Source organism: Chiloscyllium punctatum, chromosome 26, assembly GCF_047496795.1.
Source record: "Chiloscyllium punctatum isolate Juve2018m chromosome 26, sChiPun1.3, whole genome shotgun sequence".
NCBI classification, from domain to species: Eukaryota; Metazoa; Chordata; class Chondrichthyes; order Orectolobiformes; family Hemiscylliidae; genus Chiloscyllium; species Chiloscyllium punctatum.
In genome coordinates this window covers 6,885,411-6,909,317 of record NC_092764.1, presented here as the reverse complement: position 1 = coordinate 6,909,317, position 23,907 = coordinate 6,885,411, and the positions used below count along the sequence as shown (strand labels likewise).

Genomic DNA, 23,907 nt, shown 5'->3' with positions numbered 1-23,907 from the left:
CTCCCCTACCCCGGGAAAAAGACCTTGGCTACTCACCCAATCCATGCTCCTTATATACCTTTAAGGGAGAGTGTAAGTTAATTTGCACTGTGAGCTTGCAGACACCTGTCATGTGACTGACTGGCAGTCTCAGCATGTAGTGGAAAATTGAAAATATGTAACATTTGGCCGTGAAACAAATACCAGTTCTGGTTGCTGTTTTGGCAACAATTCGAATTGAACTAATCAGTTTAAATTATGCCCCAAGATACTAAAATGCAATCAATTTTGAATTTATTATTTGCCAACATCAAACCAATGAGATGATCAGATGCTGGGGGTATAAAGAAGTAAACATTTTGGCAGTTAGACAGTAAGAGACCAACTGCCATTGCCAGAGTAACTGCCGGCAAAACATTCTCTACCAACATCTTTTTCATATGAAACATCTTTGTAGCAAAAGTCTCAAGATGACCCAGAGAGATCTTCAGCCAGAGAGAAACAGCCACTGTGTGGTTTTGAAATTAAGTTGATGTAATTTTAATATGGGCTTTTATTGGAACAGTCTATTGTTGTAGATTTGAAGGTAAATAACAAACATTTAGGGAAAAGGAGGCTTTGAGTTGTAAATAGTTGTTGTTTAATGTTCATTTTTAGAGTTAAAGAATAAATTGATTTTTTTTAGATTAGCTTCCCTACAGCATGAAAACAGACCCTTCCGCCCAACAAGCGCACACCAAACTTCCGAACAGCAACCCACCCCCCTCTGAGTAATGCACCTAACACTGTGGGCAATTTAGCATGGCCAATTCACCTAACCTGCACATCTTTGGACTGGGGGAGGAAACCGGAGCACCCGGAAGAAAACCACGCAGACACGGGGAGAATGTGCAAACTCCACACAGTCAGTCGCCCACGGCTGGAATTGAACCTGGGACCTGGGTGCTGTGAGGCAGCAGTGCTAACCACTGATGTTTCAACAGATTATGAGATGCGGTGAGCTTTTCTGAGTGCTTGGTTTAATTAGCAGAAGGGTTCACCGTTGTATCATAACACTATGAAACTGCACCCCTAAGTTTCTTTGTTCAGCAACACTCCCTAGCACCTTATCATTAAGTATATAAGTCCTGCTCTGGTTTGCTTTTCCAAATTGCAGCACCTCACATTTATCTACATTAAACTCCATCTGCCACTTCTCGGCCCATTAGCCCATCTGATTGAGATTCCATTGATTCCTGAGCTAACCTTCTTCGGCGGCCACTATACCACCAATTTTGGTGTCATCTGCAAACTTACTAACCATTCCTCCTATATTCACATCCAATTCATTTCTATAAATGAGGAGAAATAGTGGATCCAGCACCAATCCTTGTGGGACCCCGTTAGCAGGGGCCTCTAGTCCAAAAAACAATCCTCCAACAGTACCCCCTGTCTCCTACCCTCAATCCAATTTTGCACCTAATTGGCTAGATATGCCGTGTTCTATGTAATCTAACCTTGCTAACCAGTTTACGATGTAGAACCTTGTCAAGTGATTAGATTTCCTACACTGTAGAAACAGGCCCTTCGGCCCAACAAGTCCACACCAACCCTCCAAAGAGTAACCCACCCAGATCTATTCCCCGACCCTATGTTTACTCCTGACTATGGGCAACCGAGCATGGCCAATTCACCTGACCTGCACATCTTTGGATTGTGGGAGGAAACTCACACAGACACAGGGAGAATGTGCAAACTCCGCACAGGCAGTTGTCCAGGGTGAGAATCGAACCCTGGTCCCTGGCTCTATGAGGCAGCAGTGCTGTCCACTGTGCCACCGTACCACCCCAGTGTTTTTGGAAGTCCTTATAAACAACATCTACCATTCTTCCTTCATTATTCTTCTTGTTCGCTTCATCAAAAAATTCAGCCAAGTTAATGAGACACAATTTCCCACACTCAACACCATGTTGATTATCCCTAATCAGTCCTTGCCTTTCCAAGTGCATGTAAATCCTGTCCTTCAGGACCCTTCTAACAACTTATCTCCCCCTGATGTCAGGCTCACTGGTCTATAGTTCCCTGATTCTTTCTTACTACCTTTCATAAATAATGGCATATTAGTCAACCTCCAGTCTCAAGCATGATCATATTGAATGGTAGAGCAAGCTTGAAGGGCCAAATGGCCTACTAATGCTCTTCGTTTCTTCTACACTCACTCCGAGTCCAGCAACTCCTTGTTTTTAAAAAAGAAAATCCCTGTTTCTAAATCCTTCAAATGTCCTCACTCTTCATCACCTCCTACAATCTTGCAAACCTTTTCCTCCCTATCCTGTTCATCCAAATCTCTCCTGCTCTGCATCTGCAGTTTTCATCACTCCACTATTAGCAGCTCTGTCTTCAGCTTTCTGTTCCCTGTTCTCTGGAATTCTGTTTCTAAACCTCTCCAATTCTCTACCTCTCTCCAACTTCTCCTCCATGATGTTTTTCAATACTACTTCTTTGATCAAGGATTCGGACATTTTTTCCTAACATCTCTTTATGGACCTCAGTGTCAAGTATTGTCTAATAATGTAGCCATGAAGCACTTTGAGAAGTTTTTTTGACATTAACGTCCATCTCTTGTCATGATGCTGCTTCTCACTGACCCTGTCTAATCTCGGTTGATACATGACTCCAAACCAACGGCCAAAGCAGTTGACCCTTTGATGAGGTTTAACAAGCCATAGATTCCTGTTAAGTGTCAGACAACAACCAAGACTCATCAATGGTCAGTATACAAATGGATGAAGCTGTGAAGTTTACGAGAACCAAACTTGACAATGTGGTATCCCAGTTCGCTGACTGCTTTGGCCCTGAAGGTACAGTACCACAACTGCTACCAAGTCATACGATGTGATTTCAAGCCTAGCTAAGCCAAAATCTGCTCTGTCAAAGGAACATAGGGACTAGGAGTTGGCCTTTCAGACCATTGAACCTGCTCCAGCATTCAACTATATCAAGCTAACCCTCAACCCCAATGCTGTTTCCCTGCTCTATCCCCAAGTCCCTTTCAATCTTGATGTCTAGAAATCTATCAGTGTCTGCCTCAGTCATGTAACTGAGTTTCCACAGCCCTCTGAGTGAGTGAACCCGAAAGACTCACCACCATCTGAATGAAAAGATTCCCCAATATAACCCTTTACATTGACATTGTGAGCATCCTGGATCTAGACGTCCTCCTGCATCTACCCAGACAAGCACTTTAAGAATTTTGAGTGTGGCGGTGGAAAAGCACAGCAGGTCAGGCAACATCCAAGGAGCAGAAGTGCCAATGTTTTGGCATAAACCCTTCATCAGGAATCTTATGCCTGAAACATCGATTCTCCTGCTCCTCGGGTGCTGCCTGACCTGCTGTGCTTTTCCAGCGCCACATTCTCGATTCTGATCTCCAGCATCTGCGGACCTCACTTTCTCCCACTATCAGAATTTGTGTAGACTTCAATGAGGTCACCTTTCATCATTCAAACATGCAGAGAGTGCAAGTCATCTTTCAGCTGGGGGGGTGTTGAAAGCGGAGCTGCCCCTATCCCTGCTCTCTCAGGAGGGTTTAATAAAATCACATGGCACTAAAACCAGGTGAGCCCATGTTTGTGTATAATTGGAAACAACAGACTATCTGGTCACTGGCACCTTACTGTTTATGGGAGCTTCCTGTGCACACATTGGCTAGCAACATTGCAGTAGTGACTGCCTGAAAAATACATTTCATTTCATATAAAGTGCTTTAGAACATTCAAGAAGATGTTATATAAATGTATACTCTCTCCTATCCATCACATGTAAAATCCATGCAAAATACCAGGGATGCTGATGTATATTACCAAGGTGGCTCTGGTGAGGCTGTCACTCTGTAGATTTCTGCTATCCCCTAACATTGTGTATTATTCACATACTCCTGTCCACCAGACAATAAGGCACCACTCCCTACTCACTCAACACAGCAAGCCCTGGTCTCATTATCCATCCCCAACACGTACTCAGGCACCAAACAGTAGGGAGTAGTTAACTACTGCCTGGTGTTAACCCATGGGAGCTAGAACAAGCACATAGCTAAAGACAGGAGCAGCTCCTTCATAGTTACCTCACCCTAACTACTAGATTTGGAGATTTTTGCCTCTAGAATTATTTCATTGCACTTTGGGCCTGTCTTCCCCATTCTACCCTCCATTAACCAGAGGTCATCAAAACTTTTATTGTCTGGGTCTTCACTCGAATCAAGTCCCATTCCCACCCATCACTCTCTGCTCACTGCTTTTCACACCCCATCACATCACGGATGAATTTTAAAATTCTCCTCCCCATTTTGAAGCACCTCCATGGTATTTTTTGAATTCACTCATGTCACATGGGCATCACTGCCTGGGCCCAGCATTTATTGTCTGTCCCTAGTTGCCCCTTGAGAAGGTGGGGGTGAACTACATTCTTGAACTGCTGCAGTTCATGTGCTGTGGATTTTGACCTAGCGGCACTGAAAGAACAGTGATGTATTTCCAAGTCAGGATGGTAGTGGCTTGGAGGGGAACTTGCAGGAGGTGGTGTTCCCATGTATCTGCTGCCCCTTGTCCTTCTAGATGGAAATGGTCATGGGTTTGGAAGGTACTGTCTTAGGACCTTTGGTGAATTTCAGCAGTGCATCTTGTAGATGTTATATACTGCTGCTACCGCATGTTATTGGAGGAGGGAGTGGATGTTTGTGGATTTGATCTCTCCCTTCCCTGACTCTTTTTTACCCTTTATCTTTTCATGGGATGCTGCTATTACTGGCAAGGCCAGAATTTGTTGCCCCTAAATTGAATGGCCATTTTAGAACCAGCTGTGATTTAACCATATTGTTGGGAAGGGGTGTTAGCGAACCAGATGGGATTTCACAAACAATTGATGATAGTTGTCATGGTCACTGAGATTTGTACTTTCATGCAATTAAGTTTAAATGCCACCAGTTCCTGTGGTGGGATTTAAACCCATCGCCCCAAATAGCTATCTCTGGGTTACTAGTCTGACATCATTAGCACTATGTCACCACAATCTACTCAATGATCTTACAAAATATCTGTGTTCTTCTAAATCTGTCCTCTTGAGCATCCCCAGTTTTAATCTCTCCACAATTGGTGACCATGACTTCAGTTATCCCAAGCCCATGCTCCAGAAGATCCTCCATCAAGCTCTCTGCCTAAGATGCACCTTAAAAACCAAATTGTCAAACAAGCTTTTCATCACCTGAGTGAATATTTCCTTGTGCCACCAGGGTCATACTGTATTTGATGCATTCCTGTTAAACACGTGGGACTTCTCATCATGTTGAAGGTGCTACATAAAGAGATGCAAACACAGAGAAAGCTGGAGAAACTCAACAGATCTGGCAGCATCTGGGGCAGGAGAAACAGAGCTAACTTTCAAGTCTGATATGACTAATATTCAGAAGCTGTTGTGCTGTAATGAAGAAAGGTCACTAGTCTTGGCATGTGAACTTTGCTTCCTCTCCATAGATGCCACTACACCTGCTGAGTTTCTTGAGAGATTTCTGTTTTTGCAGCAGATACAGTCACAGAGTCATAGAGATGTCCAGCATGGAAACAGACCCTTCAGTCCATGCCAACCAAATATCCCACCCCAATCTAGTTCCACCTGCCAGCACCCGGCCCATATCCCTCTAAACCCTTCCTGTTCACTTACCCATCCAGATGCCTTGTAAATGTTGTAATTGTACTAGCCTACACCACTTCCTCTGGCAGCTCATTCCACACACACACCACCTTCTATGTGAAAATGCTGCCCCTTAGGTCCCTTTTATATCTTTCCCCTCTTACCCTAAACCTTTGCCCTCTAGTTCTGGACTCCCCCACTCCAGGAAAAAGACCTTGTCTATTTATCCTATTGAGTTTTCAGAAGATTTGTAGCTTAGGTTCTAGATGTAGGTTTGCTCACTGAGCTGCAATGTTCATTTGTGGATGTTTCATCACCCTACTAGGCCCTTCAGTGGGCCTCAGGTGAAGCACTGCTGATAATTCCTGCTTTCTATTTATATGTTTGGGTTTCTTTAGGTTGGTGATGTTATTTCCTATTGTGAAGTCACTTCCTGTTCTTTTTCTCAGGGGGTGGTAGATGGGGTATAACTCAATGTGTTTGTTGATAGAGTTCCGGTTGGAATGCCATGCTTCTAGGAATTCTTGTGCGTGTCTTTGTTTGGCTTAGCCTAGGAAAGATGTGTTGTCCCAATCGAAGTGGTCTCCTTCCTTATCTGTATGTAAGGATACTAGTGAGACAGGGTCATGTCTTTTTACCCCTCATAATTTTGTAAACCTCTATAAGGTCACCCCTCAGCCTCCGACGCTCCAGGGAAAACAACCCCAGCCTGTTCAGCCTCTCCCTATAGCTCAAATCCTCCAACCCTGGCAACATCCTTATAAATCTTTTCTGAACCCTTTCAAGTTTCACAACACCTTTCCGATAGAAGGAGAACAGAATTGCATGCAATAATCTGAATGTGGCGTAACCAATGTCCTGTACAGCCGCAACATGACCTCCTAACTCCTATACTCAATACTCTGACCAATAAAGGAAAGCATACCAAACGCCTTCTTCACTATCCTATCTACCTACAACTCCACTTTCAAGGAGCTATGAACCTGCACTCCAAGGTCTCTTTGTTCAGCAACACTCCCTAGTACCTTACTATTAAGTGTATAAGTCCTGCTAAGATTTGCTTTCCCAAAATGCAGCACTTCACAGTTATCTGAATTAAACTCCATTTACCGCTCCTCAGCCCATTGGCCCATTTGGTCAAGATCCCATTGTAATCTGAGGTAACCTCTTTCGCTGTGCATTGCACCTCCAATTTTGGTGTCACCTGCAAGCTTACTAATGATACCTCTTATGCTCACATCCAAACCATTTATATAAATGATGAAAAGTAGTGGACCCAGCACCAATCCTTGTGGCACTCCACTGGTCACAGGCCTCCAGTCTGAAAAACAACCCTCCACCACCACCCTCTGTCTTCTACCTTTGAGCCAGTTCTGTATCCAAATGGCAGGTTCTCCCTGGATTCCATGAGATCTAACTTTGCTCACCAATCTCCCATGGGGAACCTTGTCGAATGCCTTACTGAAGTCCATATAGATCACATCTACCGCTCTGTCCTCACCAATCCTCTTTGTTACTACTTGCAACCACAGTTCTTTGTTTTATTTAGTAGAAGCTATTGTTGCTTTTCCTGTTTGATATTGTACATATACAGGACCTGACACTGGGGCACACAGGGCCACTACACACTGGACAAGAGTGAGTCAGCAGCTTGTAGCCACTGTATTTCTCTTGACACAAGCTTCAATAGTCAATAGCTACCTGTTTATTTTATGTCCGTATATGTGCATAGGTTCAGTTGAAAGGAAATTGGATAAGGGCCTTTTAGGTGACCAACCATCTCAAAATCAACTGCTCAAATACCGACATCAATGCTACTGTATCACCCAATATAAAGACCACACCATCCCATTGCTCACTGGACCCAGACACTGATCCCCAAACCAGTTTGAACTTTGGGACTTGTATCTAATTTCTATGCTTTGTGCTTGTGTGTTGCCTTTTTATTTCATGTCTTGTATAGTAACCAATAAACTTACCCTTTCTTTAATTCAAGAAAGCCAGAATAAAATGTCAAAAAAAATGAATTAAGTTGGATGTCGGAGAAAAGTACACACAAGTGAAGAGATCTGTTTTTAAATTATCCATGTTGGGTGGGGAGGAATACAGGAGGGAAATACATCTTTCCCTTCTCACCAAGGGCTTAACAATTTTGGGATATCTCATCTGGATCAGTAATGAATTGGGGAACATTGCCTGGGATCCGGCAGTTACAGTACAAGTGACTCTAGACTCACAGCAATGTAGCTGACTCATAACTGCCTTCTGAATTGGCCGAGCAAGCCATCCAGTTCAAGGCAATTAGGGATGGGCAACAAATCCTGACCTTGCCGACAAACGCCCCACATCCCTTTTCTTTAACAAAATTCAAAAGCTTAGGGCACGGTCAGCTGAACCCACAGAGTACAAGGAGATGGGGGTGGGGGCTGGAGGATATTGAGTGGGACCAATGTCGTGAATGATCTACAGGGACTGTGTAGCCAAATAATGGAGATATTTGTGAAAAACAGTCTGTGCTCCAGGGAATCAAAGGGATGTGGCAGGATTGTGGAGCTGATGTATGACCGCCTTGCTCCAACTTACTGGCAGAGGAAGCTGGAGAGGACACATGTGCCTCCTCCTTTTCCTATTTCTTACGTCCTTATGATCCAGTAACCTATGAGCAAGCTCATTTCTGGACTCGCAAGGGAGCAATGAGCAAATTTGCTGATATTCCCTCCATTAACAAAAAGAACTTTAACTCCCTCCCTTTTCCAATGTGAAAGGAAAGTTGGATGGAACATGGGAAAAGTAAGGCAATTAAATGTTGGATCAACCTTTCCAAGCCTAAGGCTGTTCTTCCACACACTGTAACTTGCAGAGTTTTAAACCATTCATTGATGATCTGAGGTCCCTGTGGTCCTTGCACAGTTTCTAGTATTTATTCTCCAGAGATCAGTCAGCCTTAGTTCTTCATTGATACCTGCCCTTCGTTTTTATTAGACGTGGCATTTGAGTTCTCAGGCAGTCTGCTGTTTTGCCAGCTGTCACCAGATGGAAGATCAGAGTAGGGTCGGCAAATTTCTCCTGAATTCTGATTTCCCGATGGGCCTCATTCTAAATGAGTTATTCCCTCAGCTCCAGCTCAGACTCAACAACCTCAGGCAGTTCAGAATTATCAGCTACAGTTCTGCTTTTAACTCAATGAGGAACAGTGTTGCCATTTATGCTTTGAGTTATTGCGATGGGCAAATTCAATGGTGGCCAACAGGACTCCATAAAATCAGTCGATGCTAGCCTGCAAGTCAGTTACTGACAATTCTGCAGTAGCTAGATATTAAAAATACTTCATTGGAATGTCCTAAGGTCATGAAAGGTGCTCCAGAAATTTCTTTCTTTTTTTCCTCTTTGTGATAAAGAGTTGCCCTTCACTCTGGAGATAGCTCTCCCAGTTAGATGGTCCACTCCAATCAATTTTACAGGCTGTTACAGCAGGGGGAGAAAACCAAGGGAGTGCTACACTGTCTGTGGTGCACTTTCTTAAATACAACTTCAAACTGACAAAAGTGCCCATTTGTATAATTTGACGTGTTCTGAATGATATTTATTGTCAACTAACATCATTAACACATAATGTCTAGACGTGATCTCATCATTGTGAGATCTTGCTATTGAATCACCAGTGACAGTGGCTGCTCTTCAAAAGCGAACAACATGTTTTGGGATGTACCAAGGTCATGAAAGATGCTGAAAATATTGTTTAGTTTAACAATTGAGTCATGTTAAGGGCAGAATTATCGAAAGGATAGTTCATCTATAAAATTTGAAGAAGTTTAAATGTGACATGACACAAAGCAGGAGCCAAGTTCAGAAAATTGGGATTAAATAATTAGGGGGTTATTTTTGACTAGCATGTATGTAATGGGCCAAAGGGCCTTTTTCTGTGCTGTAGACCTCTACGACTCTCTGACTAAAGATCGACACAGATTAGTTTCCGTCTGCCATCCAAGTGTTCTTTTTGTCAGAAAGAACAACAGAAGATCATTTGGCCCCTTAAGACTGTTCTTACGATTCAACATTATTAGAGCCAGTTTTAATTCTATTCACACGCCCTGCCTCCTTAGCGCTCCTGTCCCTGAGCCAACAGCAAAAGTACTGCTCACAGGGAGTTTACTTTCAACGTGGATACATGGGTGGGTGTGCGTTTAATTCTGTTAAGGCCCACCCAGGGGAGTTGTTCGGTCTTCAGCTGAAGAAAGCGGTTCAAGTCTCTCTTCAGGCGAAATTACCGCCTGGTTTCCTAACACAGAGCGACTGATGTTGGGAGAGAGATAGGGCGGATCTCTGACGGCAGGATGTCGAGCTGTAGCAGTGTTGGCTGGCCCTGGTTATGAAGCTGAGGGATATCTCCTGCTCGAGAGAGAGAGAGAGGACGACAGGAGAGTGAATGAGATCCGGAAGCTGGGGATGAGGACCTATGACAGACTGGGACCCAGAAGAGATGGTGTTTAAACGCTTGTTCCTGAAACTCGATCATCATTTGCACTGGCACCGCTGAATGCTACATTCGCAGGAATATTGATAACATATGTAAACATACATTTCTCCAGCAAATGCAGTCTTATGGATTAAGACCTGGCGCATGGAGATAATCGTGCACTTCTGTTCAGGTAAGAAGGAACATGAGGAATGGAGACCCACATATATTTTGAAGTGGTTGCATTTTTCAACAAACTGCCCCCGCCCAGGATAGGGATCAGAGTGGGCTAATCCAGGGATTTTAAAAAAAAATCCAGACCATGATTAGTCAGACTTTTACAATATATTTTTAAGCAAAAGAGACTGAGGTGCTTGTGGAGTGTTCGCTAAGATACATTGTCATCGTTTCCAAACACTTTACCGAATTGAAGCCGAGGATGTGATGGTTTGAGCCCGGGGTAATGCTGCAATATTCAGATGGGGTTACTCTCAAACACTCTCCTCAATGCCTAACCTTAATTTCCCCTCATTCATCTCTTTCGGGTCACCGCTGTTTTGGGGTTATTTCTCTCTCTCTCGCTGAGGGGATGTGAATTTAAAGGGACATTTCGCTTCGTGATCGGGAGGTTGGAGTGATATGGAGCTTTACCCCTCTCCTGTTCCCACACTGAGACTCCCCCTCCATCTTCCCCCCCATCTCCCCATCTCCCACTATCTCCCCCACATTAACCCCCACACCCACCAGCCTTGCTGCTGGGATTCTGTCAGACGAACCGTATAGAGACACCATCCCGAGTCCACTGGAACCCAACTGCAAATGGTTCATGTGAAACTAGTTAAAATCCAACTATTTCATTGAAAAGGGGGTCAGTGTTAATTCATCGAGAACCAGAGAACTGTCCCCAGAGAATTTATACGCAGGCTCATCCCCCTGAATTGGCTTTTCACATTTCATTCTGCAGTTCCACACAGCAGCAGTACTGATGGGAATATAGGATCACTACTGAGGGAAGGTCACAACTGAGGAAGTGCTGCACTGTCAGAGGATCAGTGCTGAGGGAGTGCCACATTGTCGTAGAGTCAATGCTGAGGGAGTGCTACACTGTCAGAGGGTCAGTGTTGAGGGAGTGCCACATTGTCGTAGAGTCAGTGCTGAGGGAGTGCTGCACTGTCAGAGGGTCAGTGCTGAGGGAGTGCCACATTGTGTAGAGTCAGTGCTGAAGGAGTGCTGCACTGTCAGAGGGTCAGTGCTGAGGGAGTGCCACATTGTCGTAGACTCAGCATTGAGGGAGTGCTGCACTGTCAGAGAGTCAGTGCTGAGGAAGTGCCGCACTGTCAGAGGGTCAGTACTGAGGGAGTGCCGCACTGTCAGAGAGTCAGTACTGAGGGAGTGCCGCACTGTCAGAGAGTCAGTGCTGAGGGAGTGCCGCACTGTCGGAGGGTCGGTGCTGAGGGAGTGCCATACTGTCGGAGGGTCAGTATTGAGGGAGTGCCGCACTGTCAGAGGGTCAGTACTGAGGGAGTTCCGTACTGTCGGAGGGTCAGTGCTGAGTGAGTGCCGCACTGTCGGAGGGTCAGTGCTGAGGGAGTGCCGCACTGTCAGAGAGTCAGTGCTGAGGGAGTTCCGTACTGTCAGAGGGTCAGTGCTGAGCGAGTGCCGCACTGTCGGAGGGTCAGTGCTGAGGGAGTGCCATACTGTCGGACGGTCAGTATTGAAGGAGTGCCGCACTGTCAGACAGTCAGTACTGGGGGAGTTCAGTACTGTCAGAGGGTCTGTACTGAGGGAATGCTGCATGCTGGAGGGTCAGTACTGAGTGAGTCATCCAATATCTGACAGTCAGGACTGAGGGAGTGCTGCATCACAAGCACCTAGTCACTGCTGTCCCATTTATCAGTGATCTGGTTCCTCAGTAGTGACTTTCCAACAGTGCGATGCTCTCTCATTGTGACTCTTTTCCTGTGTAGCACTCCATCATACTGACCCTCCGATAGTGCAATGCTCTCTCAGTATTGACCTTTTGACAGTGCAGCATTCCCTCCAAGAATGTGACAATGCCTTTGTACTTATCCTCTAACAGTTCAGCCCTTCCTCAGAACCAATGTCAGAGTAAGCTATTAAACAATTGGCTTCTAACTGATGAACACTTCAGCCCTCCATCAATACTGAACCTCCAACATTGTGGCACTCAGTCAATAGTGACCCTCCAACAATGCAGTTCTCTCTTTGTTCTCGGTTTTTTTACTACCAAACAGTCCATACTGAGGTGGCACCATATGTCAGAAGATCAACACAGGAGGACTGCTGCCCCTGTTGGTACTCCAGAAAAAATTTGAACAATGCCCACTCAGCACAACATAAAAGAACCATTTGTATTATTCCAATGAAGCACAGGAGAGCTCTCCCCCAGATTAGTCACTGAAAATAGATTATCCAGGAATTTGCAGACTGACTTTTGTTGAAAGTTGCTGGGCAGAGACTGACAGCCAGATTGCCAATGCTACAAGGGAAATTAACAGAGTACTTTGTTCACTATGCTACATGTTTGAACATCCTGCAGTTGTGAAAAGCACTATATAAATGCAGGCCTTTAATTTGTCCTTTAGCAGCGGTATATCACACATTAGCCTGATAACTTGTGCAATTTTTGTCCCTGTGTTGTGATTTTTTTTATTCACTCGTGGGGCATGAACATCACTGGCTGGACCTGCATTTATTGCCCATCCCTAGTTCCCCCAATGAACGTGGTGGAGCTATGGATGGACAGAAGTGTGCAAAAGTGACCAGTTGAGCTATACCATGCATTGTAATGTATCCCTCTTTTGATTCTTTTTGAGAATGAACACATTGCCTCAGTTTTCAATGCAAGATTCTAAGGATGGGAGTGCCTTTTTGCACCAGAGTTTTAACAAGTAATCAATGATGTAACATGCAAGCCATTGTGATGGTGCTGGTGTTTTATTGCTTTCGGAGCAGGAGACAGTCAACTGTCCAGTGCCCAATGCAGTTTGTGTTGCTAATATGTAGCCATGTATGGCTCAATGTGTAATTGCTTTTGCTTTCAGAGGTCTGTTTGAGGCTAATTGCTTAATGACTTACCCTGACGTCAGTGATGGGTCAGGCTGGCTTTCACTTTCCTTGCTTAACGTTACTCTTTGTTTCATGTGTAGAGGTACAATCAATGTACAAAAATCCCCTGGAAGACAGCAGGGCAGTTCTCTCAAGTTGCCTGGCCAGCAACCACACTCCGGCCTCGTGTCAAAAGCAATTTACCTTGTTGTTATCACATTGCCCATTTGCAGGAGCTTGCTGTAAATAAATTCACTCTGACGTTTCCTATGTTGCAACAGTAATCGTGTTTCAAAATAGTGCTTCCGTGTCTGTAAAGACTTTTAAAATGTCCTGGACTTGTGAAAGGTGCTATGAGAATGCAAGGACTTAAATAGAAATGGTGTACTGGGGATTAGGGAAAAGGCATGTGTGGCTCAGTGGTTAGCATTGTCGCCTTATAGTGCTAGGGACCCGAATTCGATTCCCGCCTCAGGTAACTGGCTGTACGGTGTTTGCACATTCTCCATGTATCTGCATGAGTTTCCTCCTACAATCCAAAGATTAGATTACCCACTGTGTCGAAACAGACCACTTGGCCCAACAAGTCCAAAGCATGACCCATTCCCTACCGTATATTTACCCCTGACTAATGCACCTAATGCTATGGGCAATTTAGCGTGGCCAATCTACCTGACCTGCACATCTTTTTGTCTGTGGGAGGAAACCCACACAGACACGGGAGAACGTGAAAACTTCACACAGACAGGCACCCGAAGTGGGAATCGAATCCTGGCACTTTTGTGAGGCAACAATGCTAACCACTGAGCCACTGTGCTGTGCTAAAAGAATTTCAGATTTTTAAAAATTGAATTTAAATCTCCCCATTTGTCTCCATGAGATTCAAACCTATGATCCCGAAACATTAACCTGAGGTTCTGGATGACTGGTTCCAGTGGCATTACCACAAGACCATCACCTTCCCCCCACAAGGCCATCACCTTCCCCATGTTCAGATTAGGGTTAGGTGGGTTGGCCATGCTAAATTGCCCAGTGTCCAAGGATGTATGGGTTAATTGCATTAGCCATGAGAAATGCAGGGTGAAACGGTGGGGGGTGGGAATGAATCTGGGTGGAATACTCTTCAGAGAATTAGTTTGGACTTGTTGGGCTGAATGGCCTGTTCCCACACTGCAGGGATTCTGTAAGATTGGCTCCAGGTAATAGAATCCGAGCAGGCACAATGTGCCAAATGACCTCCCTCTGTGGTTATCCTTTTCTATCCTGTACATTCCTTGTATTTCAGATGTACTCATGTTACTCAAGTAAGCTGTGATTTTCTTGTTTTTGTTTTACAGTTAGTCTTTTCTATCTTCCTCTCATTCTCGGGAGCTCCATCCGGATTGGTCTAGGAAGAAACAACTCTAACCTCTGTGAGTGAGTGACTCTGGTGAAGTGACTACTTTTATTGGCCATGTAGGGACAATACTTGTGGAAGGGTTTTCCTATTGAACTGAAGAATGTTCAACATCAGGTAGAGATGACAACATTCACAATCCTGACCCTCTCAACTGCAATACTCTATCTAAGCCTAGTTTCTCCACACACTTAGTTCATTCTGAGGTCCTGTTAGAAGTTGTGTTACAATATTCTTTCCCCAGGAAGTCATTCCCAAGTTATATTGAGTTGGAAGTGTTCCGTTTGACTTCACTTGTTACCACTCAGTAAGTCAAGGATACAGGTATATGTTCAGATTCAGATGGCTCATAACTCTAGTATAGAGTCCAACAGGTCTATTGAAAATCACAAGCTTTCAGAGCACTGCTCCTTCATCACTTGCCTGTGCGCTTCCCTCCACTTCACCTGATGAAGGAGCAGTGCTCCAAAAGCTTGTGATTTTAAATAAACCTGTTGGACTGTAACCTGGTGATGTGTGACTTCTGACCTTGTCAACCTCCGACACTGGCATCTCCACATCATATTTTCAGATTCCAGCTCTATCCGCTGCCTACCAAGTGTATCGGGGAGGAAGCTCAAGAATAGGGAGGGAGGGAGGCTGCAAGGGATTAGGTGAAAAGGCTGTCAAAGAGAAAGAACAGTTTTCAGTGTGTCAACAAAGGAATGCTCAGCCAGAAAAACCTGGAGATAATGAAATCCTTGAAATGGACCTCTAGCTCAAAGCTGCATATATTCAGGTGCTGGCAGGAAATGTAGTGGATGCTACTGTAACAGATGCTGTTAATTGTTCAATTTAAAGCTGGGATTGAAACTTGAGATGCAGTAACAATGATTGTAACTACCTGGTTAAAACCTTCTGGTACCACATCAGTTGTGACCTCACCAGTCTGTGGAAGGTAGATTTTGGGGATGGCTTTTTTTATTGCAAAAAAGTATCAGCTGGTTTTTAAGAAAAAAGTTTAATTACGAATTTATGCCTGTTACTTGTGTCAATCTGAATATTGTTGCATCTAAGAAATGAGTGCTTTCTTTGTGGCTTTAACTTTAATGATGTCTGCTAAAAATTGTGAATATTGATGAGTTCCTCAATTCAGTTTCTGTGTGAGACCGAATGTCATATATGTCAACTGAAATCACCTGATAAACAAGTTAGTGAGAATCTAAAAGGAGCCTCCAAAATCCAGAAAGTAGTCACCAAAAATAGCACATGGATGATGCTGGGATAGTGTAGGGGGATGGGCTCAGAATAGTTTGCAGGTCAGCGGAACATCGAGGGCCAAAGGGCCTGTTCTGCGATGTATTGTTCTATGTTCTATGTTCTAAAAATCAGAACCTTGTGAAAATCTGAAAAATAGCTCTCAAAAAACGTATTTTTAGCTCTGTTCTCAAATATGAAGGATTGTGCGTGTGTGTGTGCGTGTGTGTGTGCGCGTGCGTGTCGATATGTGTGTGTGTGCTAATGCACACAAGAGACTGGAGGGTTGAAACATGAAGATGTGTCTTTACTTTAGAGGTGCTGGTTTAGTGTGAGCGACTTTAGATCAGTGAGTTAAGGAGTGATGGACGTGTAGGAGCATATTACTGCCAGTGCTGGAATCTACTGAAAACCAAATACGCTGGAGATAACAGCAGGTCAGGCAGCATCCATGGAGAGGGAGAAAGCTAACATTTCAAGCCTAGATCAGAAGCCAGTAAGGACTGCAGATGCTGGAAGTCAGAGTCAGTAGATGTGAGGCTGGAAGAGCACAGCAGCTCATACAGCATCTGAGGAGCAGGAGAGTCAACATTTCAGCCCAAAACATTGACTTTCCTGTTCCTCGGTTGCTGTCTGACCTGCTGTGCTCTATCAGCCTCACATCTATTGACTTTTAATCAGAGTCTGTGTGGGATGGATGTGTAGGATTTGGTGCGTCTCAAGACCCAGGCAGCAGAGTTTTGGATGAGCTCAGGTTTGTAAGGAGTTATGGATGTAAAGTTGTCCAGGAATGTGTCTCATGACAGAGAGAGAAAAACAGAGAGAGAGAGAGAGAGAGAGAGAACGGGCTGGCGAGGAGTTTAACACTACCAGTCATTATGCCTCAGGTAAGTTGGACAAGGTGGGTTCTTCATAGTGACCTGAGCTGAGAGAGGAATCAAATCTATGTTGTTGGTGTCAAAAACCAGCTTACGGACAACTGACTGCATCCAGGTCATCAAGTATATAAGTGGCAAAGGCATGGATGAAGGTTTCCACAGCAGAATAGCAGTTGCAAGAGAGCAGTGAGGTGATTTGCAGAGGTGGCCGTAACCATTTTCATTGAGGGCGAGAACATTATCTGTTAACCTCAGTGCTGTCTTTGCAAAATGTGGCAGGGTCACTGCATGCTCAGCTCTGAGTCAGGCATGCATGGATTGGAGTTCCTTCCCAGGGATTTAGAGTCTTGGAGTCATAGAGATGTACAGCACGGAAATAAACCCTTTGGTCCAACTCGTACATGCCAATAAGATATCCTCTACAGTATAAATCTAGTCCCATTACCAGCATTTGGCCCATAGCCCTCTGAACCCTTCCTATTCATGTGTCCATCCAGATGCCTTTTAAATGTTGCAATTGTACCAGCCTCCACCACTTCCTCTGGCAGCTCATTCCATACACGCACCACCCTCTTCTTGAAAATGTTATCCCTTAGATTCCTTTAAATCTTTCCCTCTCACCCTAGTTTTAGACTTACCCCACCCTTCAGAAAAGATCTTGTCCATATATCCCATCCATGCCACTCATTATTTTATAAACCTCTAAAAGATCACCCCTCAGCCTCCAACGTTCCAGGTTAAATAACCTCAGCCTATTCAACCTCTCTCTATAGTTAAAAACCTTCAACCCTGGCATCATCCTCATAGATCTTTCCTGAATCCTTTCAAGTTTCACAACATCCTTCCTATAGCAGGGAGACCAGAATTGCACGCAGTATTCCAAAAGTGGCTAAACTAATATTCTGTACAGGCACAGCAATGACCTCCCAACTCCTATACTCTGTGCACTGACCAATAAAGGAAAGCATACCAAACACCTTCTTCATGATCCTATCTACCTGCGACTCCACTTTCAAGGAGCTATGAACCTGCACTCCAACGTCTGTTTCTTTCAGCAACACTCCCAGGACCTTACCATGAAATGTAGAAGTCCTGCTCTGATTTGCCTTTCCCAAAATGCAACACCTCTAAATTAAATTCCATCTGCCAATCCTCAGCACATTGGCCCATCTGATCAAGATCCTGTTGTACTCTGCGGTAACCTTCTTCACTGTCCACTGCACCTCCAGTTTTAGAGTCAACTGCAAACTTCCTAACTATACCTCCTATGTTCACATCCAATCATTTATATAAATGACAAAAAGCAGTGGATCCAGCACTGATCTTTGTAGCATTCCACTGGTCACAGGCCTCCAGTCTGAAAAGCAACCCTCCAACACCACCACCTTCTGTCTTCTACCTTTGAGCCAGTTCTGCATATAAATGGCTAGATCTTTCTGTATTCCATGTGATCTAATCTTGCTAACCAATCTACCATGAGGAACCTTGTAGAACTCCTTACTGAAGTCCATATCAATTGCCTCCACCCCTTTGCCTCATCAATCTTCTTCATTACTTCTTTTAAAAACTCAAGCTAGGGAGACACGATTTCCCACAACCTGAGCATATAAAATAGACAGGCACACCCAGTGCAGTACTGACAGAGTGCTGCACTATCAGGGGGTGCTGTTTTCATTAAACTGACACTCTGCCTGTTCTCAGATGAATGAGAAAGATCGATTGGTCATTACTTTGAGGAGAAGCAGTACAGTTACCCTGGTATTCTGGACTATTCCTACTCCTAGACCAACATTACTAAAACCACTTTCTGTACAATTCATCACATTGCTATTTGTGGGAGCTTGCTGTTCATTTCCTACATTACAACGGAGACTAGAATCAAAAATGTACATCAATTTTTTAAAATATTCTTTCATGGGATATGGCTGTGATAGGTGAAAATCCAATGATGAGCAGGTTAGGAAGGATTGGCCATGCTAAATTGCTGTGTAGTATCCAGGGAAGTGCAGACTAGGTAGATTAGCCATGGTAGATGCAGGCTTATGGGAATAGACTGGGGGACTGGATCTGGATGGCTTGCTGTTCAGAAGGTCAGAGCAGACCCGATGGGCTGAATGGCCTCTTTCCACCCTATAGGGATTCTATAATTCTGAAACCAGCATTTGGTGCCCATGAATGGACTGCCTCACAGGGCCATTCTAACTGACCACATTGTTGTGAATAGGAAGCTGCATGAAAGACAGCAGAGTTCCCTGAAGGATAATAGTGAGGAAATGCGTTTTTATGATAATCAATGATAATTTCATAGAATCATAGAAGAATCATAGAATCCCTAGAATGTGGAAACAGGTCATTCGGCCCATCGAGTTCACACTAACCCATGAAGAGCATCCCAACCAGACCTACCGCTTACCCTATCCCTATAACTCTGCATTTCCCATGGCTAACCCACCTAGCCTGCACATCCCTGGACACTCGGGGGCAATTTAGCATGGCCAATCCACCTAACCTGTACATTTTTGGATTTCATGGTCACCATTATTAAGGCTAACTTGCCACTGAAGGTTAATTGGATTTAATTTCCAGCAGCTTTTCATGGTGGGATTTCATCTCCCTGAAGCCTTAGGTTGGGCTGCTGGAGCCTGAGAACTGCTCTGAGTCATTCCAACACTGTGAGAGACCTTGTATAAATGTACACCCTTTCTTTATAAGTCAATAAACCTGGGACTAACATTCACATCCCCTGCAAGAAAACAGTCAAACCTCGACTGGACGGGCCCATAAAACAACGGATTTATTTTCTAATTGATTTTGGTTTTCTCATAACTGCTGATCAATTCCATTTCCAGCTTCAGCAAGTGGTTCTACAACAACTGGCCTTCCGGCAGTTCGCTGATAAAATAAAGGATGAGCTGTTCCCACTCCTGGTCATAGTCTCCTGATAACTTCTGGAAACAGCTGTTTATCAGGGGCTTGACTGTGAAGTTCTCTACAATCAAATAGCCTGCCAGTGTTCAGGTCCTTAGCTTGTATATAACAAAATACAGCTATAGAATATGCTACGTGCAAAACTATCCACACGTCAGAAGTCACTACTTAGAGGAGACAGGTAGAAGTTGGTAGCTAAAAATTAATAGAACAGAAAGAGGCCATTCGGCCCTTTGAGTCTGTTCTATTGTTCTGTTTGATGATGGACATCTTCAATCTCCTTTTACCTGTTTTGGTTCCATATTCCTTAAGGTTCCCAAAAATCTTGGTCTTGAACTTCTCAATTGACCTCCAGCTCCAACACCTTTTGAGGGGAGACAGTTCTTTTGTGTGGAAGATACTTTCACTACGTTAAGACAATGCCTCTTTGTCCTAGACTTGCCTTCTACCCTCTCCAACCAGTGGAAACCATTTCCCTCTCTGTCAACCCAAACAAATCCCATCAATTATCATATAGATGGATCTTACAGAGAGCTAGAATAGTGGGCTGAATGGTCACCTTCAGTGCTGTTAAATGGTACAATTCTAGCAGTGAGATGTTTGTCTCAGAGACACCCTGGATAAAAAAGGAACAGTACAGCACAGCAACAGGCCCTTCAGCCCACTAGATCTGCACCAACCATGATGTCATTCTAACCTAATCCCATCTGCCTGGTGCAGTTCCTCAGACAGAAACTACCTCTGATTGGTCATCCCTCTGAGTAAACCTGAGAAGCAGAGCAGCAAATCAGGCACTGCTTATAAATCTCTGCCCTCTGAAGCTGTTGACAAACAGCAAAATAGCATTGTTTGCCATTTGAGTAAACTCCACCAAGACCGTAATGAATCAATGGGATGAATTAGAAATTTAAAAGCAGATTTGTCTTCCTGAAGTAACTTGCAGGGCCTCAAGATGTCCCAGAGTGTTTGCAGCGGATGAAGCACTTCCTGAAATGCAGTCACCGCTTTAGTGTAGCACCCATTACCCACACAGCAAGCTCCCACAAACCAACTGGGGTAGCACGGTGGCTCAGTGGTTAGCATTGGTGCCTCACAGATCCAGAGACATACACCTCACTGCTAGAACCGTACCATTTAACAGCGCTGAAGGTGACCATTCAGCCCAATATTCTAGCTCTCAGTAAGATCTATCCATATCATAATTGATGGGATTTATTTGGGCAGACAGGGAGGGAAATGATTTCCACTGGTTGGCGAGGGTAGAAGGCATTTCTATTTCGATTCCAACCTCAGGTGACTGTCTGTGTGGAGTTTGCACATTCTCACCGTGTCTGCGTGGGTTTCCTTCAGATGCTCTGGTTTCCTCCCAGAGATGTACAGGTTAGGTGAATTGACCATGCTACATTGCCCATAGTGTTCAGGGATGTGTAGGTTAGGTGCATGAGTCAGGAGTAAATGTAAGGGAATGGGTTACTCTTCGGAGGGTTGGTGTGGACTTGTTGGGCCAAAGGGCCTGTTTCCACACTGTAGGGATTCTGTGACTGTGATAATGACCAGGGAATCTTTTTTTCTGGTTGTTGATCATATCAGGGCTGTGAGCTAACTGAGGGAAGAAACTAACTGAATATTACTACAAGAATTATTGATGCAGTCACCAGAAAAACAAAATCCTAGCTATGGGTAAGAACATAAGAAATAGGGGCAGAAGTAGGCCATTCAGCCCCTCAAGCCTGCCTTGCCATTCAATTACATCTTAGTTGGTCTGTCCAGGCCACAATTCCTTTTTCATTTAAGCTCCTTATTGCCCTTAGATCCCCATTATTTCAAACATCTATCTGCTTCCTCTTCAAATATTTTGTAATGTAGCCTCCACAACTCTCTGGGGTAGAGGATTCCAGTCAATCACTATCTGAGAGAAGAACTTGGGTTGAAGAGTGAGTCTGGGTGGGAGGGTCTGTGATGGCTCAATGGGTCAAATGGCCTCTATCTGCAGTGAATGGATTCTGTGATCCTTCTCATCTCGTTCCTCGCTCTCTTGTTGGCAATCTTGAAATTGTGACCCTCAGTTCCTGTACAGATACCAAACAGCGGAAATAGAATATCCTTCTTTACCCTGTCAAAATTGTTCATCATTTTCAAAACCTCAATAAGGTTACCTCTTAAATCTTCTCTGCTCTAAGGACAATAAGCCCAATCTTTCTAATCTTTCCTTGTATCTAAAATCCCTCATTCCTGGCATCATTCTGGTAAATCTCCTTTGACCTCTCTCCAGGGATTTTACTTCCTTCCTTAAACAACGTGCCCAGAACTGAACACAATCCTTCAAATGTGGTCCACCCAATGACTAGAAGAGGTATAGCATCATTTTCTTGCTTTTATACTCCATGCCTCTATTTATAAACCTAAGGATCCTGTAAACCTTCTTAATAACTGTTTCGACTTGCTTGGCCACCTTCGGAGAATCATGCAGGTGAATCCTGATGTCCCTCTGCTCCTGTGCTCATCTCAGAGTTGTATCATTGAGCCTGTATAATCTCTCCATGTTTCTTTGACCAAACCCGTCTCAATCATCTTTTCAACATCTACCCGGTTACTCCACTTCAGAATCTTGTATGTTTCAATGACATCACCTATCATTCTTCCAACATCTGTCGAATAAAGGTCTAACCTGTTGGGTTTATCTTAATCAACCAACTTTTCATCACAGGAATCAGTCCAGTGAACCTCCTTTGAGCTACTCCCAATGCCATTATGTCATTTCTTAAACACAGGGAGCAAAACAGAACAGAGTATTCCAGGTGCAGCGTCCCTAACACTTTGTACAGGTGTAATAAAGCTTCCCTTTTTTAACTCTACCCACCCAGCAATAAAGGACAAAATTCAATCTGCTGCCTTAATACTTGGTTTCCTGTACAGAAACATCCAGGTCCCTCTGTGCAGCAATTTTATTTGGAATTTCTCTACATTTATAAATAGTCTCCCTCTTGACTCTTCCTAGCAAGTGCATGAGCTCACATTTTCCTACATTCGACTCCATCTGCCACACTTATGCTCACTCGCTCAACCTATCTACATCCGCTCACAGATACATTATGTACTCATTACAACCACCTATTTTTGTATCACCAGCAAATTTGGATACATTACCCTCCACCCCCCTCTTCCCCCATGTCATTGATACCGATGATAAATAATTGAGGTCCCGGGACTAATGCTTGTGACACTCCACTAGTTTCCAACCTGTGAAAGACCATTAATCCCAGCTCCCTGTAATCTGTTAACCAATCCTCAACCCATGCTAAGCATTACTCCCAGTTCCATGAGATCCTGTCTTGTACAGTATCCTTTTATGTAGCACCTGATCAAGTGCCTGATGGAAATCCAAGTACATTTCATCTCTCAGTTCCCCTTTACCAGCTTTGCTTATTATATCCTCAAAAAACATTAGCAAATTTGTAGAAGGTAATTTTCTTCTCACAGAACCGCATTTGATTGTGTTAAGCTTTTCTAAATGTCCCGCAATTTCCTCCTTAACAGTGTTTTCCCAAAGACAGATGTTACACTAAGTGTTCTACAGTTTCCTGCTTTCTGTCTCGCTCCCTTCTTGATTTGGGGTATTAGAGTTCCAATCCACTGGAACTCTCCTGGAATCTGAGGAGTTCTGTAATATTTTGACCATCGCTGCAGCCACTTTCTTTAAAACCCTTTAATGCAGTCCATTGGGTCCTGGTGACTTGACATCTTTAATTCCATTAGTTTGTCAAATACTTTGCCCCTCATGATACAGATTCTTTCCTCCGATTAGTGCCTTGCTTATGTGTTACAATCTGTGTGGGAGGCGTTGGTTGGCTCAGTTGGCTGTGAGGATGGTTTGTGATGTGAACATTGCCTGCAGGAAAAAGGCTGAGGTTACTATGAGAGTCCCACTTTCTCAACCTAGCCCCTGAGGTGTGGTGACCCTCAGCTTAAGCACCACTAGCCCTCTCTCTAATGAGAGAGAGCAGTCCTACAGTCTGGTAGGATTGTGGCGGGTTTATCTATAATTCCTTTCTGCAGATGAAGGCACGTGTCTCTGTGATAGTTTAAACTAAAATAAATTCATCCCCACCTGGTGAGGCTGAGGCAGTAATAGGGGTAGATTGTCCTAACCTCTCCAGAGAAGCAGACACTGCCATGTTGAATGATGACTACCTTTGGGTGCCTGAAGACCTTCTTGTTTTCAGGTGTTAGGCCAATTTAAGGCATAAACCTGGATCCTGTGGAATATACACAATCCCAAAGGTCAGTCAATGCCTCATTGA

At 44.1% G+C, this 23,907-nt stretch overlaps 1 protein-coding gene across 1 annotated transcript in view; it reads left to right on the top strand.

Annotated features, from left to right (window-relative positions):
* The first annotated feature begins 9,715 nt into the window (after window positions 1-9,715).
* bean1 (brain expressed, associated with NEDD4, 1) overlaps window positions 9,716-23,907 on the top strand; it is a 103,400-nt gene continuing 89,208 nt past the window's right edge. Inside the window, exons 1-2 of the mRNA XM_072595832.1 lie at window positions 9,716-10,292; window positions 14,506-14,580. Coding sequence (XP_072451933.1) covers window positions 10,265-10,292; window positions 14,506-14,580 — 103 coding nt within the window. The 5' untranslated portion in view covers window positions 9,716-10,264. The remainder of the gene's footprint in view (window positions 10,293-14,505; window positions 14,581-23,907) is intronic.